Consider the following 18,900-nt stretch of genomic DNA (forward strand, 5'->3'; position numbering starts at 1 on the left):
AGGGGGAGTTGAAGTGCTCAGCCACCGGGAGATCAGGTTGGTTAAGGCGGACTGAGCGAAGGTGTTGACCGAAATGATCGCCGAGCCTGCGTTTGGTTTTGCCGATGTAGAGAAGTTGACATCTAGAGCAGCGGATGCAATAGATGAGGTTGGAGGAGGTGCAGGTGAACCTCTGTCTCACCTGGAAAGACTGTTTGGGTCCTTGAATGGAGTTGAGGGGGGAGGTAAAGGGACAGGTGTTGCATCTCCTGCGGTTGCAGGGGAAAGTGCCCGGGGATGGGGTGGTTTGGGTAGGAAGGGACGAGTGGACCAGGGAGTTACGGAGGGAGCGGTCTCTGCGGAATGCAGAGAGGGGAGGGGATGGGAAGATGTGGCCAGTGGTGGTGTCCCGTTGCAGGAGACGGAAATGTTGGCGGATGATTTGTTGGATACGCTGGCTGGTGGGGTGGAAGGTGAGACCGAGGGGGATTCTGTCCTTGTTACGAATGGGGGGAGGGGGAGCAAGAGCGGAGCTGCGGGATGTAGAAGAGACCCTAATGAGACCCTCATCTATAATGGAAGAGGGCAAGCCCCGTTTCCTAAAGAATGAGGACATCTCTGATGCCCTAGTGTGAAACACCTCATCCCGGGCGCAGATGCGGCGTAGACGGAGGAATTGGGAGTAGGGGATAGACTTTGTGCAGGGGACCGGGTGGGAAGAAGTGTAGTTCAGATAGCTGTGCGAGTCAGTGGGTTTATAGTAGATGTCAGTCACTAGTCTGTTTCCTGTAATGGAGATGGTGAGGTCCAGAAAAGGGAGGGAGATGTCGAAGATAGAGCAGCTCCAGCAGCTCATTCCATTGGCCCACCACCCTTTGTGTGAAAAGGTTACCCCTCGGGTTTCTATTAAGTTTTCCTCCCTCACCTTAAACCATGACCTCTGATTCTTGATACGTCCATTCTGGGCAAGAAACTGTGCATCTACCCAATCCATCCCTCTCATGGAATTGTTATTGGAGAAGATGCCGGTACTCATCTTTTGCATGCGGCCATATTAGTGGCATGGCTTGATTATTGCTGATGTGACGATTTTCTGGTTGACCGATCATAGGTAAAGTTAGTCTCTTGCCTCGCCATTCAGCCCATAAAGTCTACTCCGCCATTCAATGATGGCTCATCTGTCTTTCCCTCTCAACTTCATTCTCCTGCCTTCTCCCCATAATGCCTGACACCCATACTAATCAAGAATCTGTCAATCTCCGCCTTAAAAATATACATTAACGGCCTCCACAGCCCTCTGTGACAATAAACTCCACAGATTCACCACCTACTGAAAAAAAAAATCCTCCTCATCTCCTTTCTAAAGGTAAATCCTTTTATTCTGAGGCTATAACCTCTGGTCCTAGACTCTCGCACTGGTGGAATCATCCTCTCCAGATTCACTCTATCCAGGCCTTTCACTATTTGGTAAGTTTAAATGAGATCCCCTCTCATCTTTCCAATCTCTAGAGAGTACAGTCATCGCATGTTAGCCGAATGGTTCCTGGGGACATTCTCATAAACCTCCTCTGGACCCTCTCTAATGCCAGCACATCCTTCCTCAGATGTGGGGCCCAAACCTGTTTCCAATCCCTTCCACTGTTGGTATCCCTGTCATGTTCTCCTCTCCCTCTGACACCTGCCCAGTCTCTCCAGCCCCTGCGCCACCCTCAGTGGGCCCAGCACAGAAACAGTCATGCTAGAGGTGAGAAGATATCCGTTGGAGCACAGGAGGATGAGAGGTGAACTTTAGGAGGTGTATAAGATCATGAGAGGAATAGATCGGGTAAATGCTCAGTTAAATCCCTCCACAGCAGGTGCAGTCAACAGAAGTAAGATGAACTGTTAATAAAGATATTCAAGTATTTGTTGGGACATTTAAAAGTTACACATGAAGGACAAATCAATTTTTCACTTTTATTCACTTTGTGGCAGGTTAGTAATAAAGATCAAAACTCAAGAGCAGAAGTACTTTAAGATTTTAGATTTTTTTAGATTTAGAGATACAGCGCGGAAACAGGCCCTTCGGCCCACCGGGTCCACGCCGCCCAGCAATCCCCGCACATTAACACTATCCTACACACATTAGGGACAATTTTTACATTTAATTAACCCAGCCAATTAACCTACATACCTGTACGTCTTTGGAGTGTGGGAGGAAACCGAAGATCTCGGAGAAAACCCACGCAGGTCACGGGGAGAACGTACAAACTCCGTACAGACGGCGCCCGTAGTCAGGATCGAACCTGAGTCTCCGGCGCTGCATTCGCTGTAAGGCAACAACTCTACTGCTGAGTTAAAAGATATTTAAAGAAGAGTTGTAAAAAATTATTAATGAAATTATTAATTGAGTAATATCAAATGAGATCAATTACCATAACTTATGATTTAGAACAAATAGTAAGCTTGGCATCAACATGTGAATTGAGTAAAGAATCGAAGATTTTAGAATGAACCAATGCAAATGTTATGTTAGAGCAGTCAGAATATGCAAGACTGTGGTTTCCTTTCCAGCAGTGCTTCCTGTTACTGCCATTGTTTTCATTATTAAGCCGTTTAAGTCAGCTATTTTCTGTCAGTGGAATTCTGAGACAGTTATCCCACGAAACATCATGATAAGAGCAGCTTTAGTCTGCGTGCTGCTTGTGTCTGGTAGGTCCATCTTTATTATTCTGGAACTTTTATTTAACTCGACAATGGAGTTACTTCATACAAATAGAGAGACAATGTGTGAAAACAGGACAGAGACTAATAGGGAAACGTGAGCTCAGGTTTAGGTTTAGGTTTAGATTTAGGTTTATTATTGTCACAAGTGCCAAGGTAAGTTGGTTTACAGGGCAAAGATTCTTGTAGAGGGTCGGAGGTGTAAACAGTCCAGTCTAGCGCAATGCACTAGCAAAAAGGTGACTGAATCGTTTAGTACAATGGATAATATAAGCCTGGTCATGGTGCAGACTAGGAGAAAATTTAACTTAGTTTGATAAAACAAAGTGTTCAAATTTTGTTCCATTCACTTCATGGTAACATGTAGCTTCTGCACAGAAAGAAAGACCATAACATTTAAAAGCAGACGTATTTTAAAGCAGAGATATTGTACACGCATTATAGTTCAAGCTGTGCTATTAACCGCTGTTTGTGAGAGAAATAGATTGGGTAAACGCACAGAGTCTGTTGCCCAGAGTAGGGGAATCGAGAACCAGAGGACATGGTTTAAGGTCAAGGGGGAAAGATTTAATAGGAATTTGAAGGGTAACATTTTCAGACAAAGGGTGGTGGGTGTATGGAATGAGCTACCAAAGGAGGAAGTTGAGGCAGGTACTATGTCAATGTTTAAGAAACAATTGGACAGGTACATGGATAGGACAGGTTTAGGGGATATGTGCCAAATGCAGGCAGGTGGGACATGGTGGTCGGTGTGGGCAAGTTAGATCAAAGAGCCTGTTTCCATGCTCTGTGACTGTACGACTAGTTTTCAACTTTTTTGGGGGTGCGTACCGTCACAAAGGAAGGACTGGATATGAGATTACAGTTCTGTGGATGTTGTTTAAATGCTGTTTTTAAAAAATTACTGGAATATTATAGAATCAGATCATTCTCTGTAAATGGTAATTTTTGAACCCATTATAAAATATTGGCTGTACCTAACTGGAACAGTATGTCAAGTTCTGAGCATGGCACAACAGGACAGTTGTGAAATCTTGAGGAAGACGTGGAGAAGATTTATTAGAAATGAGCAGCACTTTTATTTTAAGACAAGTAGGTGCAGGTTTGCATATAATAACTCAAGCTGACTGCTGTATATCAATGTAATGTTTAACTTTTTAGGGTGCGTATCGCCACAAAGGAAGGACTGGATATGAGATTACAATTATGTGTATAGTTTAGAGCAAATGCTGTTGTTCCCTTTAAGCCAGTGAAGGCTGAGAGGAAATCTTATTTGGGCATTCAGATTTATTAAGAGTCTAAATAAGAGATGGAAGGTCAATCTGGTTTTATGGAAGAGAGATTTAAATCTTAACAGAGATATGAGGTGCTGTTTCTCCAATTTTCGCTGGGCCCTCACTCTGACAACGGAGGAGGCCCAGGACAGAAAAGTCAGATTGGGAATGGGCGGGGGAGTTAAAATACTGAGCAACCGGGAGATCAGGTAGGTTTAGGTAGATTGAGCGGAAGTGTTCAGTGAAACAATTGCCAAGCCCGCACTTGGTCTTGCCGATATACAGGAGTCGACACCTGGAACAGCAGATACAGTAGATGAGGTTGGAGGAGGTGCAAGTAAACCTCTGCCTCATCTGAAAGGACTGTCGGGGTCCTTGGATGGAGTCAAGGGGGGAGGTAAAGGAACAGGTGTTGCATCTCTTGTGGTTGCAGGGGAAAGTACCTGGGGAGGGGACCGTTTGGGTGGGAAGGAACGAGTTGACCAGGGAGTTGCGGAGGGAACAGTCTCTGCAAAAAGCAGAAAGGGGTGGAGATGGGAAGATGTAGCTAGTAGTGGGATCCCATTGGAGGTGGCGAAAATGTTAGAGGATTATGTGCTGTTTACCAGGGAGTTGGGGATATCTCCTACACAAGATAACAAATGAACTCCACAAACTCTTCAATTTCAACATGCTAGTGCTAAAATGCACTTCTACAATATACGAGCCCAATGAATTTGAAGAGATTTGTAGTTAAGCATCTGTTAAGTGCAGGTAATGCCTGCCCATGGAGTGAATTTCATAGGCAGAAGGCAACATGCCAGCACTACTATAGAGAGTATTTTACTACTCAATGGAAATAATCTCCAAGGTATATATAGATATAAATTATTAGAGATATCTGTGTGTTTTCAATAGAAATTAAAACTTAAGAGAAATGTCTTTGTGGCTGAGTTAGTTGTATTACTTGGTTTACATTAAACCTCCAACATCAACATTTCCTTGTCTACATTGAATTTAATATAAAGCATTCGGACAGGTAAATCCAAATATATTATGTACATGCACACAACATCAGATAAACCTTAACAGTCAGTGTTTCACTAAACTACTATTCCACACTTCATGTCGAATTATATAGTCATACAGCACAGAACTAGACTCTTCAACTCAACTCATCTATGCCGTTCAAGATGCCTGATCTAAGCTAGTCCAATTTACCCACGTTTAGCCCACACTCCTAGAAAAACATTTCCAATCCAAGTACCTGTCCAAATGTCTTTTAAATGCTGGGATAGTACCAGCCTCAACTACCTCCTCTGACAGCTCGTTCCAAATACGCACCGCCCTCTGTATGTTAAAGTTGCCCCAAACTTTTTTTTTCACACCCCATGGGCGAAAAAAGATACATCATGATAAAAATAGACGCAAAGTGGTGGAGTAACTCAGCGGTCATTTGGAGAACATGGATAGGTAACGTTTCAGGTCTTTTTTTTAAACAGCATCTGCAGTTCGACCCAAAACGTCATCTATCCATGTTCTTGAGAGATGCTGCCTGACCCGTCGCATTACGCCAGCACTTTGTATCCTTTTTTTGTAAACCAACATGTGCCGTTCCTTGTTTTTTTGCATAACATCATGTCAAAGAGTTATGTAGAAATATTAATGATGAGCAAACATAACTCAGTTGAATAAGCAAATATAATTAATCAATTAATAATCTTTTATTCGTCCCACAACGGGGAAATTTGCAGGGTTACAGCAGCGAAGTGGATAGCAAAAATAAATAAGCATTCATTAAAAAAAAAAAATAACGGTAATTATCTTTATCTGCTGGTTGTGCAGTCTGACGGCAGCAGGAAGGAAGTTCCTTCGATATCTCTCCTTCACGCACTTGGGGTGAAGGAGTCTGTCACTGAAGGAGCTGCTCAGTGCATTGACAGTGTCCTGCATGGGGTGGGAAGAGTCGTCCAGCAGTGATGATAGCTTTGCCATCATCCTCCTCTCTCCCACCGCCTGCACTGGGTCGAGGGGGCAACCCAGGACAGAGCTGGCCTTCTTGATCAGTTTATCCAGTCTCTTCCTGTCAGCAGTTGAGATGCTGCTGCTCCAGCAGACCACTCCATAGAAAATGGCCGATGCCACCACAGTGTCGAAGAAGGTCCTCGGGACCTGAGACTCCTCAGCAGGTACAGTCTGCTCTCGCCTTTCTTATACAGTGCATTAATGTTATCAGTCCAGTCCAGTTTATTGTTCAGGTAAACACCCAGGTACTTGTAAGAGACCACTTTCCCCATGACCATTCCCTGGATGTTCACCGGTGTCGAGCGGGCGTGGCTGCCCCTGCGGAAGTCCACCACTATCTCCCTGGTTTTCCCCGCGTTGATCTGGAGGCAGTTCCGCTGGCACCAGTCCACAAAGTCCTGGGTCAGTTCTCTGTACTCCCTGTCATCGTCATCTGTGATGAGGCCGACGATGGCAGAGTTGTCAGAGAACTTTTGCAGATAGCAGTTGGCTGAGCTGTGCATGAAGTCCGCAGTGTACAGGGTGAACAGGAAAGGAGCCAAAACTGTTCCCTGCGGAGCTCCTGTGCTGCAGACCACCATGTCAGAAACGCAATTCCTTGTCCTCACATACTGTGGGTGGTTGGTGAGGTAGTCCAGAATCCAGGATGTGAGGTGGTGATCCACTCCTGTGCGCTCCAGCTTGTCCCTCAGAAGCCCCGGCTGGATGGTGTTGAACGCACTAGAGAAATCAAAGAACATGATTCTCACAGTGCTACCAGTGTCACCATGATTCTCACAGTGCTACCATGATTCTTCACAGTGCTATAATTGTTAGTTCCAACTCAACGTGTCAGGCAGCATCCGTGAAGGTGAATGATCGTCGATGTTTCAGTCAAGACTGGGCGTTATGGTTTACGCGGCAACGATGCATCAGGGCTATGAGATTGATTCAACGATTCAATGATACTTTATTTCCACATGTACCTAGGTGCAGTGAAATGGTGTGTATTGCATAAAACCGGGTAAAGTCATGCAGCAGACCTCACCTGGCAGTACACAAGTGTTTTGGCGTAGACAAAATTACAGAAGTTCACCAAACACTCCTGTCTACTGCCTTCTGTCGCACGTAATATAATCCCGATGTATCATGACCCTGATGCAACAGTGGAGGGTCTGAGATTGTACGCAGATTCAGATGATCATTTTCAGAGGATGCACTAGTGTCGGCCTTGCATTGTGGTATCATTTTCTGCATCTAACCAACATAAAGCAGAAGTGGATAGTTAATGTCAGTGTTGTCAAGAGCAGAGTATGAAACTGTTGACATCAGTTTCAAAACAAATTCAATGATGTCTAATAAATATCTGGAATTTTAAAAAGAAAAATTCTGCATCTAACAGAGAGACTTGGGCCTTTTGGAAGGGTGGGCTGAAAGATGGCAGATGGAGTTTAATGCTGATAAGTGTGAGGTGCTGCATTTTGGTAGGACAAATCAAAATAGGACGTACAGGGTAAATGGTAGGGAATTGAGGAATGCAGTGGAACAGAGGGATCTGGGAATAACTGTGCATTGTTCCCTGAAGGTGGAATCTCATGTGGATAGGGTGGTGAAGAAGGCGTTTGGTATGCTTGCCTTTATAAATCAGAGCATCGAGTATAGAAGTTGGGATGTAATGTTGAAATTGTACAGGGCATTGGTGAGGCCGAATCTGGAGTATGGTGTGCAGTTCTGGTCGCCAAATTATAGGAAGGATGTCGACAAAATGGAGAGGGTACAGAGGAGATTTACTAGAATGTTGCCTGGGTTTCAGCACTTAGGCTACAGAGAGAGGTTGAACAGGTTGGGTCTTTATTCTTTGGAGCGTAGAAGGTTGAGGGGGGACTTGATAGAGGTTTTTAAAATTATGAGAGGGACGGACAGAGTTGACGTGGGTAGGCTTTTCCCTTTGAGAGTGGGGAAGATTCCAACAAGGGGACATAGCTTCAGAATTGAGGGACAAAGGTTTAGGGGTAACATGAGGGGGAACTTCTTTACTCAGAGGGTTGTGGCTGTATGGAATGGGCTTCCGGTGGAAGTGGTGGAGGCTGGCTTGATTTTATTATTTAAGAGTAAATTGGATAGGTATATGGATAGGAGGGGATTGGAGGGTTATGGTCTGAGTGCAGGTAGATGAGACTAGGTCAGGGAAAATGGTCGGCGTGGACTGGTAGGGCCGGACAGGCCTGTTTCCATGCTGTAGTTGTTATATGTTATATGTTATATGTTAACCAAAGTCAGATTGCAATTACACAGCAGCTGAACTAACTTCCCAATAATGTACCCACAATTTCAATGTGTCTGTTCTGCAATTCAAGACTATTATGTAGTGGAAAGGTTACTGAGAGTGTTTACACCTCTTTTATTCTTCTATCGCTTCTCTTCAATTTCTCCTAGTTTTTGTTTAAAAAAATCACATTAGAATTACTTTAGAAAAGACAATGCCTTGCATATTGCAGGAGTTAAAGGCAAAATCTGAGAAATTAGAAATAATTAGAAATCACAATTTGGCTTGGCTTCCTGAATAAATGAATTACTACCAAATGGAAATAATCTGCAAGGCACATATAAACACACATTGTTAGAGATATCTGGGGTTCCAATGGAAATGAAAACTTAAGAGAAATGTCTTTGTGGCTGGAGTCTTTACTCCATAAACGGCTGTGGAGGCCAAGTCAATGGATATTTTTAAGGCAGAGATGGTCAGATTCTTGATTAGTACCCGTGTCAGGGGTTCTGGGGAGAAGGCAGGAGAATGGTGTTGAGAAGGAAAGATAGATCAGCCATGATTGAATGGCGGAGTAGATTTGGCGGAGTAGATTAGCCGAACGGCCTAATTCTGCTCCTATCACTTATGAACTTTTGAGCCTTTTAAAGACTAGTTGATTCTGCTTTCATCATCCTAACTGACAATGGATTCTGGATCCCAACCACTCTCAGATCAGGTCCACCAGAGGTTGAGGGGAGACATGATAGCATATGTAAAATTGATGAATTGGTGGGGGAGACAGTACTTTTCCTCACGGTGGAAATGTCAAAGACTAGAGGGCATAATTTAAGGTGAGAGGGGGAACATTTAGAGGAGATGAGCAGGGGACAGAATTTGTTGCACCGAGAGTGGTGGGTGCCTGGAACACATTGCCAGAGGTGGTGGTGGAGGCAGATACAATAGTTGTGTTTAAGAAGTTTTTAGACGGGCACATGAATTGAGAGATATGGAAATTGAGAGATATGGATCATGTGAAAGTAGATGAGATTAGTTTATCTTAGCATCATGTTCAATACATACACTGGGCCAAAAGGCCTGTTCCTGCGCTATTTCAGTTCCATGTTCTATGATCCATGTACTCACTCAGTAAATTTGTTTTTCCTCACTTCTTCTTTGCATCATTTTGCTTAAAGTTAAATATTGAACTTCCTGATCCTATGTCATCTGTTAATGAGAGCCGATGAAATCTAGTTATGATTTACTTTAGACTTTAAACTTACAGCTAACACTACACTAAATACACTAACACTATCCTACACACGAGGGTCAATTTACACTTCACAGAAGTCAATTAACCTACAAACCTGTACGTTTTGAGTGTGGGAGGAAACTGGATCGTAGGGAGAACGTGCAAACTCCGTACAGACAGCACCCGTCATCGTGATTGAACCCGGGTCTCTGGCGCTGTCAGGCAGCAACTCTACCGCTTGGGCACTGTGCCGCCCCAATGATCTGGAACACTTTTATCAACATCCCTTTCAGATCCTTGATGCTCCAAAGGGAATAACGACATCTTCTCCATTTTAGCGCATGAGGTTCAGGAAATTAATTCAAGTTTCATTTTGATAGAAGCACCGTGCTATGACCAACACTTTAGCATGACAGGGATCTGCAATAATGCAGGGTGGGAGTTTAAGATGAGTGACAAGAGAACAGGAACTTGACCACTATAAAGCTCAGCAGACACTTTTTCCAATGGTATCAGGTGCCATTTGTTGCAGCTTTCAGCGTCAAACAAGTGTAGGCTCTCAAAGCAAGCTGATGAAGAAATGATAGAAACAAGGAACTGCAGATGCTGGTTTAAACTTTTCCTCCAGTCCGACCTGAAAGGTCACCCATTCTTTTTCCCTAGGGATGCTGCCTGACCCGCTGAGTTATTCCAGCACTTTGTGTCTATCATTGATCGACAAATTAGATTGAAGGATTCAAAAGCAAATCAGGGAATAAAAATCTAAGAGAGGCTAATCAGAATAATCTATGGAAAAGAGGTACAGATCCATATACCAACTTCATACTGAGTTATTAGCTCTTGTTTAGTTTTGAGATACGGCGCGGAAACAGGACTTTCGGCTCACCGAGTCTGCACCGACCACCGATCCCCGTACACTAACACTATCCTACACACACTAGGGACAATTTACAATTGTTACCACAGCTAATTAACCTACAAACCTGCACATCTTTGGAGTGTGTGAGGAAACTAGAACACCTGGAGAAAACCCATGCAGGTCACGGGGAGAATGTATAAACTCCGTACAGACAGCACCCGCAGTCAGGATCAAAGCCAGGTCTCTGGTGCTGTAAGGCAGCAACTCTACCGCTGTGCCACCGTGCTGCCACTCTGGTCCCTCTATGGATATTGGACAATTCTCCCGTTTGCCCATCTTCTGCAAAGCCTCCAGTCCAGTGAAATTCTCCAGATGCACACACACGCATAAAGGAAAGTGATAGGGGACCAGGGATGGCCTTTACTCTCAGGATCTGGATGTGGTTGTGCAAAATGTTCTATCGCTAAAAGCGTATGCTAACATCTTTAATTGGACTTCACTGGACTTTATCTTACACGAACCATTATTCCCTTATTCCATATCTGCACACTGTGTGTGACTTGATTGTAATCATGTGTTGTCTTTCCACTGACTGGATAGCACGCAACAGAAAATTAAACTAAACTAAACTGAAAGAAAACTAAACTATCATGTTAAACCAATTGTGGGATAAGGTGGAAGTGCGATGTGAGGTAGAGGAATCAGTGGGCATTAGGTTGGGTAATGTGCCTGTTTTGGTTCAACGGCTGAGAGCATGTGAAAACTGTATGATGTTGGTGTAAGACCTGCGGTAGTGTGTGGGAGTGTGGGCCTGTCAGACCCACATTCGCATCACTCATCATACCGTGTGGTATCTAGTGCTCTGAATTCAACATTAGCTTCACACGCTGCTCAATACATTATAACCCAAATGCACACCTGACTATAAGTCAGGTCATTCAAATGCTTCATCTCATTGGCACACACTACTACAGGTCTCGGGCCCACATCTTACAGCTTGCGTACACACCCAGCTTTTGAGCCAGGACAGGCACGTTGCCAAACCTGATGCCCACTGGTCCATCTCTCTCAAATTGCATGATCAAACAAGATGCGTAGACAATCAGAGTGAGCATTAACAAGAGACTGAAGAAGGGTTCCGGCCCGAAATATCACCCGAGCTTTTTCTCCAGAGATGCTTTCTGACCCGCTGAGTTTCTCCAGCACCTTGTGTCTATGTAAGGAACTGCATATGCTGGTTTATACCAGGGAAAGACACAAAGTGCCATTCGGCCCACTGAATCCACGTCGAGCACAGATCACACGTTCACACTAGTTCAATGTTATCACAGTTTTCCACTCCCCACATGCTAGGGGCGATTTACAGAGTCCAATTAACCTACAAAGACACACATATGTGTGTCCTAATTAATATTACACTACCTTCTGCTCTTCCATTACAGCGTGGAAATCACCACACCCATTTTCAAAGTTAAATCCTTAGCCAATGCTTCAGTGATCCAGCCTATCCCAGATCGACACAGGCCGAGGAGAAGTGGAGCAAATTTAGTTCAGTTTAGTTTAGTTTATTGTCACTTGTACAAAGGTACAGTGAAAGGCTTTTTGTTGCGTGCTATGCAGTCAGCAGAAAGACAATACATGACTACAATCAAACTGTCCACAGTGTACAGATACAAGATAAAGGGAATAATGAATAGTGCAATATAAAGTGCATTTTGTCTCACAAGAGCCCAACAATTAGGACGGATGGACCTTGTAGCAAGAGTGGCATAGAATGTCTAATAACCACTTGGGGCGGCACAGTGGCGCAGCAGTGGAGTTGCTGCCTAATGGCACCAGAGACCTGTGTTTGATCCTGACTACGGGTGCTATCTGTATGGAGTTTGTACCTTGTCCCTGTGACCAGGTGGGTTTTCTCCAGGTGCGCTGGTTTATTCCCACACTCCAAAGAAGTACAGGTTTGTAGATTAATTGGCTTCGGTAAAATTGTAAATTGGCCCTAGATGTAGGATGGTGCTAATGTAAGGTGTGATCGTTGGTCGGTGTGGACTCAGAAGGGCCTGTTTCCAAGCTGTATCTCTAAAGTCTAAAGTCACTGAGAGAACAGAGTTTATGCCAGTTGAACAACTCCTTGAAAAAAGCAGATCTAGTGTAGCGTAGGACTCTCTGCATTCCCGAAGGACTTCCCTCTAGATTTTAGAATATATCCAGGGAATGGGACTCAAGAATACAACCTCTTGGCTCAGTCACTGGCTGATATGCTGCTCACATCATATTAATTTACAGGCCATGTTGACAAAATAGGTATATACAGTATATGATATAACTCTATTATATTTTCAAAGTGTACATTTTATGATCGTTAAATTATTAACAAGACACCTTGAATTGTGCATTCCCACAACTGAAAACAAATGTAAAGAAAGAGGTTTTGTAGAAGTTTGTCATGAATGAACACAAATGCAGGGCACATCTTTTAATTCATAATGAGGGATTTTAGGAAAGATACAAATATACCATGGGAAAGATAAAGGTGCAATTGTGAATTATCAGGTGTACATACTGAATATTCAACTGCCTATTCAGTATGCAACTGAAATATGAATAAATTAATCAATCTGGAAGGAATAAAAGAATTATGTAAACCTATAGCAAACGTGAGGAAAAGATGCAGAAATGTTGAAGTGAAATGACAAATGCGACATCTTAGTCGGTGTGCCAATATTATATATTTATCCATAAATCAATGGATCCTATTCAAATAAAATCACAATCCCATGATTAGAACAGATCTTATATGGGAATAGATTACATAAATTATGTACTTTTATTTATCGTTTCAAAGTCATGTATTGATCCCTATTTAATCTCATCTGTTCATTGATATTATAGGCAGTTGGCTTGACATAAAATTCTAAGTAGGCCTTCTGGATTAGCATTTCATAAAATCATGTTCGGTCTTTAAACAACAGAAAGATTACATTACCTGTAAATTGAAAGAATAAGACAGTGGAATGGGGGAAATCTCAGTGGTATGAGAGATCATGCACATATCTCCTTTGTACGCCATTAGGGATTATGTTGCCGCTCAGCTGAATAATATTCCCTTCTGAATTGAGGATAAATCTGTGCTTTCATTCTCTGCCACTTCTCTTTGTGTCTGGTTCATTGGCAGTGGGACACACACGGCTGCTAGTGAAACAGCAGCTCTTTTGCACCATCTCTGATATTACTTGCCACAGAAGAATCAATTGGACGCGGTAGAACGTGGATTGTTGCTTCTCCCTGAGCTTGCTTTAGACTGCTGGAAATTTCTCAATTATTTCATTGCCACTTAAATATAATTTCCTATGTTCTTCCAGACTCCCACTTATAAATGGAAGATCAAGAAATTAGCTCGGATATCACTGTAAGTTAGAGAATCTTCAGCGATGAATTGAACTGAAGTAGTAATTCTTTTCGCATAGTTAATTGCATTTCAAAATGCTGGAAAGCAATTTTACTGATGCTATGTATAAATGAAGCATTTGAAAACAAAGATCGACTTTTGAAAGGCAGCACCGAGGCAAGAAAAAGTCTGATTACAGAGACTGAAGGAGCCTTGCTGTTCCTCTCCTCACAACACATTTAATGGAGATGATAAATTAAGATAACTGTCAGCAAATGCTCAGTTTTATTTATGGGTGAAGAAAGTGTTGATTTCCTTTTCTAGCCACAACGTCAATTGCTGTGAACTTACGCTTGCCATCACTGATTTAGGAGTATAAAATATCCTTGTAATTAATCATAGAGTCATACAGTGTGGAAACAGGCCCTTCGGACCAACTTGGCCACACCTGCCAACATGTCCCATCTACAGTAGTCCCACCTGCCTGCGTTTGACCCATATCCCTCTAAACCTGCCCTATCCATGCACCTGCCTAAATGTTTCTTAAATGTTGTGATAGTACCTGCCTCAACTACTTTGTCCAGCAGCTTGTTCCATATACTCATCAAAGTTACCCCTCAAGTTCCTATTAAATCTATCTCCCCTCACCTTAAACCTGTGTCCCCTGGTTCTCAATTCCTCTACTCTGCACTAGTTTCCAGCTTGACAACATCTTTCCAATAACAAGGTGCCCAAAGCTGAACACAATAATGAACACAATGCTCTAAATCCAAACACCTTAATTTCGCACAATGGTAATTATGCTCCTCTCTGTCCATGGTTTTGTGCTCGGTCCAGAATAACTTGAATAGTGATCCCTAGCACAGTCTTTTTGTTTCCTGTCACAATTTTCCCACAGTGAACTTATTCACAATTTCCTGGAAATATAATTTGAATATACTGCAAATAGGCATGTTTGCAACAGCTAGAGCCATGATACAACCATCTGCAAAAAAAGTACTCATTTTGCCAACTAATTAAAATTATATTGTGCGGATTACAATTGGCATAGCATGAGTCATAAAATTCAAAAGTTTAAATCATTGCAATTTACTGAACTTGTTTGAAATTTGTGGGAAGTCAAATATTGTGCTTCATTTTCAGAAAATCCCTAAATTACAGGTTTTGTTTTTTTAAACTAGCATTTCTGAAGAGGAATGTAGCCTTTAAAACCACCAAAACAAACTAGGAAAAAATAAAATCTTCTTTCATGTGTTTCTGGGCAAAAACTGAGGCTCAGTGACCCAATGATGTAACATGGCAGCTTTCCCTCTTCCATCTTCTTCCCAACCTGGTGGTGTGGACTACATGTGGATCCATATATCATTTATCAGTATGCAGGAACCCCTGGTAACCAATAGGTCATGTGAATTAAAGAAAGGCACAATTTGCTGTGCCCAGCTCAATATGCTGTGCCCAGTGCAATATGCTGTGCCCAGGGCAATATGCTGTGCCCAGTAATCCAGCGGATCAGGCAGCATCTCCGGACAACAGGGACAGGTGACATTTCGGGTTGGGGCCCTTCTTCAGACTGATTGAGGTGAGGGAGAAGAAAACTGGAAGAGAAGAGGGGATGGACCATCATCTGCCAAACAAACCCCTCTCACCTGTTTCACGCATCACTTGCCACACTTTGTCCTGCCCCTCCTCTCTTCCAGCAGTCTACTCTTCACCCCCGCCCCCCCGCCCCCCCCACAATCAGTCTTAAGAGGGATCCCAACTCGAAACATCACCTATCCAAGTACTCCAGAGATGCTGCATGCATCTGTGTCATGTGCACATATAGGTGTTCTATGCTCTGCTGATTGAACAACCAGTTCTATTTTGTGACTAGTGCTGTGTGTGGTCTGCTACATTCTCCTTGAACTCTGCCTTTCACACAGGAGGAGTTGGGTCGAAGAGTCTGTTTCTGTGCCCTATGACTATCAGATTTCTTTTATCACATAAATTCTCATTTTGATTGGATCCTCAAAGGTTAATTGTTAAAAGAAGCCTATGGATCAAGTAATACGTCTTTTATATGTACACTAGACTAAGTGGACCGTTGGGCCCAAACCTCTCCTGCATTGGTGCAGCACCCTGTCCCCCCACTCCCCTCTCTCCTCAACCCTCCCCTCTCCCCCACTCCCCCTTCCTCCCTCCCTCCCTCCTCCCCTCCCCTCCCCTCCTTTTAAACTTTAAAATGTGAATAACTTTAAAAATATAACACCGATTTCAATAAAACTACTTGCATTATCACTAAAGTGACAATGGTGAGTAAGGTGGGCCTAAAATTGTCACGCTATCGTGTACCGTTTTGGCTGAAGTTCAGTCACAAACAAGATAACAAATGAGAGTTTTAGTATATAGACTAGCAAAGCGGGCCCGTTGGGCCTGTCCCCACACCCCCCATTCTCTCCTCCCCCAGCCCCACTCTTACTCTCCAAGTGTGCCCGTTGGGCCCGTCCTCCTGATCTGTGTATGTCAAGTGACCACTATAACTTTTTTATTTTTTATTTTCCTAATCAGATGTGCAGCACTTTGGTCAACGTGGGTTGTTTTTAAATGTGCTATACAAATAAAATTGACTTGTCTTGACTTGACTTGACTTGCAATAACAAAAAAAAACCACTTTAAAACAATCAGTGCTTTTCTGGAAACTTTTCGAAACAATGTAGCCGTCACAAGCTGAAGACTAAATCTGCAAAGCGGGCCCGTTGGGCCCGTCCCCACACCCCCCATTCTCTCCTCCCCCAGCCCCACTCTTACTCTCCAAGTGTGCCCATTGGGCCCGTCCTCCTGATCTGTGTATGTCAAGTGACTTGCAATAACAAAAAAGACTACTTTAAAACAATCAGCATTCTCCAAGTGTGCCTGTTGGGCCCGTCCTCCTGATCTGTGTATGTCAAGTGACTTGCAATAACAAAAAAAACTACTTTAAAACAAGCAGTGATCTGGAAACTTTTTGAAACAATGTAGCCGTCACAAGCTGAAGGCTAAATCTGCACCGCAGCGCCCCCCTGAAAAGGGGGGGGGGCAGCGCTTTAAAACCTCTGTAACTTAAAAAACACGCGACCAAAGCAAATGAAAATATCACGGCCGGTCGTTTGGGAGGTTGGCGATTAAGGCGGTGTGAAAACCGTCACGCTACTGTTCACCGTTTTGCCGCAATCGCTGTTACGCGCAAACATATCAAATAATTCAGGTCAAACCCAAAAAAAATATATATACAAGATCTGAGTTTTAGTAGTATACTAGAACAAGTGTGCCCGTTCAAAGCGGGCCCGTTGGGCCCATCCCCACACCCCCCATTCTCTCCTCCCCCAGCCCCACTCTTACTCTCCAAGTGTGCCCGTTGGGTCCGTCCTCCTGATCTGTGTATGTCAAGTGACCACTATAACCTTCTTTTTTTTTTTTTTTCCTAATCAGATGTGCAGCACTTTGGTCAACATGGGTTGTTTTTAAATGTGCTATACACATAATTGACTTGACTTGACTTGACTTGACTTGCAATAACAAAACAATCAGTGCTTTTCTGGAAACTTTTCGAAACAATGTAGCCGTCACAAGCCACAAGCTGAAAACTAAATCTGCACCGCAGCGCCCCCCTGAAAAAGGGGGGGGGGCAGCGCTTTAAAACCTCTGTAACTTAAAAAACACGCGACCAAATTAAATGAAAATATCACGGCCGAGCGAGCGCGAGATTGGCGATTGAGGCGGTGCGAAAACCGTCGTGCTAGGGTCCGCCGTTTTGCTGCAATCGCTGTTACGAATATATCAGGCCAAACCACAAAAAAAAATATACACAAGATCTGAGTTTTAGTATTATACTAGAACAAGTGTGCCCGTTCAAAGCGGGCCCGTTGGGCCCGTCCCCACACCCCCCATTCTCTCCTCCCCCAGCCCCACTCTTACTCTCCAAGTGTGCCCGTTGGGCCCGTCCTCCTGATCTGTGTATGTCAAGTGACCACTATAACCTTCTTTTTTTTTTTTTTTCCTAATCAGATGTGCAGCACTTTGGTCAACATGGGTTGTTTTTAAATGTGCTATACAAATATAATTGACTTGACTTGACTTGACTTGACTTGCAATAACAAAACAATCAGTGCTTTTCTGGAAACCTTTCGAAACAATGTAGCCGTCACAAGCTGAAAACGAAATCCTTTTCTGGAAACTTTTCGAAACAATGTAGCCGTCACAAGCCACAAGCTGAAAACTAAATCTGCACCGCAGCGCCCCCCTGAAAAAGGGGGGTGCAGCGCTTTAAAACCTCTGTAACTTAAAAAACACGCGACCAAATTAAATGAAAATATCACGGCCGAGCGAGCGCGAGATTGGCGATTGAGGCGGTGCGAAAACCGTCACGCTACGGTCCGCCGTTTTGCTGCAATCGCTGTTACGAATATATCAGGCCAAACCACAAAAAAAAATATACACAAGATCTGAGTTTTAGTATTATACTAGAACAAGTGTGCCCGTTCAAAGCGGGCCCGTTGGGCCCGTCCCCACACCCCCCATTCTCTCCTCCCCCAGCCCCACTCTTACTCTCCAAGTGTGCCCGTTGGGCCCGTCCTCCTGATCTGTGTATGTCAAGTGACCACTATAACCTTCTTTTTTTTTTTTTTTTCCTAATCAGATGTGCAGCACTTTGGTCAACATGGGTTGTTTTTAAATGTGCTATACAAATATAATTGACTTGACTTGACTTGACTTGACTTGCAATAACAAAACAATCAGTGCTTTTCTGGAAACCTTTCGAAACAATGTAGCCGTCACAAGCTGAAAACGAAATCCTTTTCTGGAAACTTTTCGAAACAATGTAGCCGTCACAAGCCACAAGCTGAAAACTAAATCTGCACCGCAGCGCCCCCCTGAAAAAGGGGGGTGCAGCGCTTTAAAACCTCTGTAACTTAAAAAACACGCGACCAAATTAAATGAAAATATCACGGCCGAGCGAGCGCGAGATTGGCGATTGAGGCGATGCGAAAACCGTCACGCTACGGTCCGCCGTTTTGCTGCAATCGCTGTTACGAATATATCAGGCCAAACCACAAAAAAAAATATACACAAGATCTGAGTTTTAGTATTATATAGATAGATAGATAGATAGATAGATAGAAGATAACTGCCTTTGTGGTTCATTTATCCACGTTTGTTTTTATATGTTCCAATCCAAGAAAAGTTAGATTTGGGACTAAG

General features: G+C 43.4%; 1 protein-coding gene across 1 annotated transcript in view; it reads left to right on the top strand.

The window, feature by feature from the left end:
* The first annotated feature begins 2,568 nt into the window (after window positions 1–2,568).
* LOC144598517 (nectin-1-like) overlaps window positions 2,569–18,900 on the top strand; it is a 37,799-nt gene continuing 21,467 nt past the window's right edge. Inside the window, exon 1 of the mRNA XM_078408684.1 lies at window positions 2,569–2,670. Coding sequence (XP_078264810.1) covers window positions 2,631–2,670 — 40 coding nt within the window. The 5' untranslated portion in view covers window positions 2,569–2,630. The remainder of the gene's footprint in view (window positions 2,671–18,900) is intronic.

Source organism: Rhinoraja longicauda, chromosome 12 (assembly GCF_053455715.1).
Source record: "Rhinoraja longicauda isolate Sanriku21f chromosome 12, sRhiLon1.1, whole genome shotgun sequence".
NCBI lineage: Eukaryota > Metazoa > Chordata > Chondrichthyes > Rajiformes > Arhynchobatidae > Rhinoraja > Rhinoraja longicauda.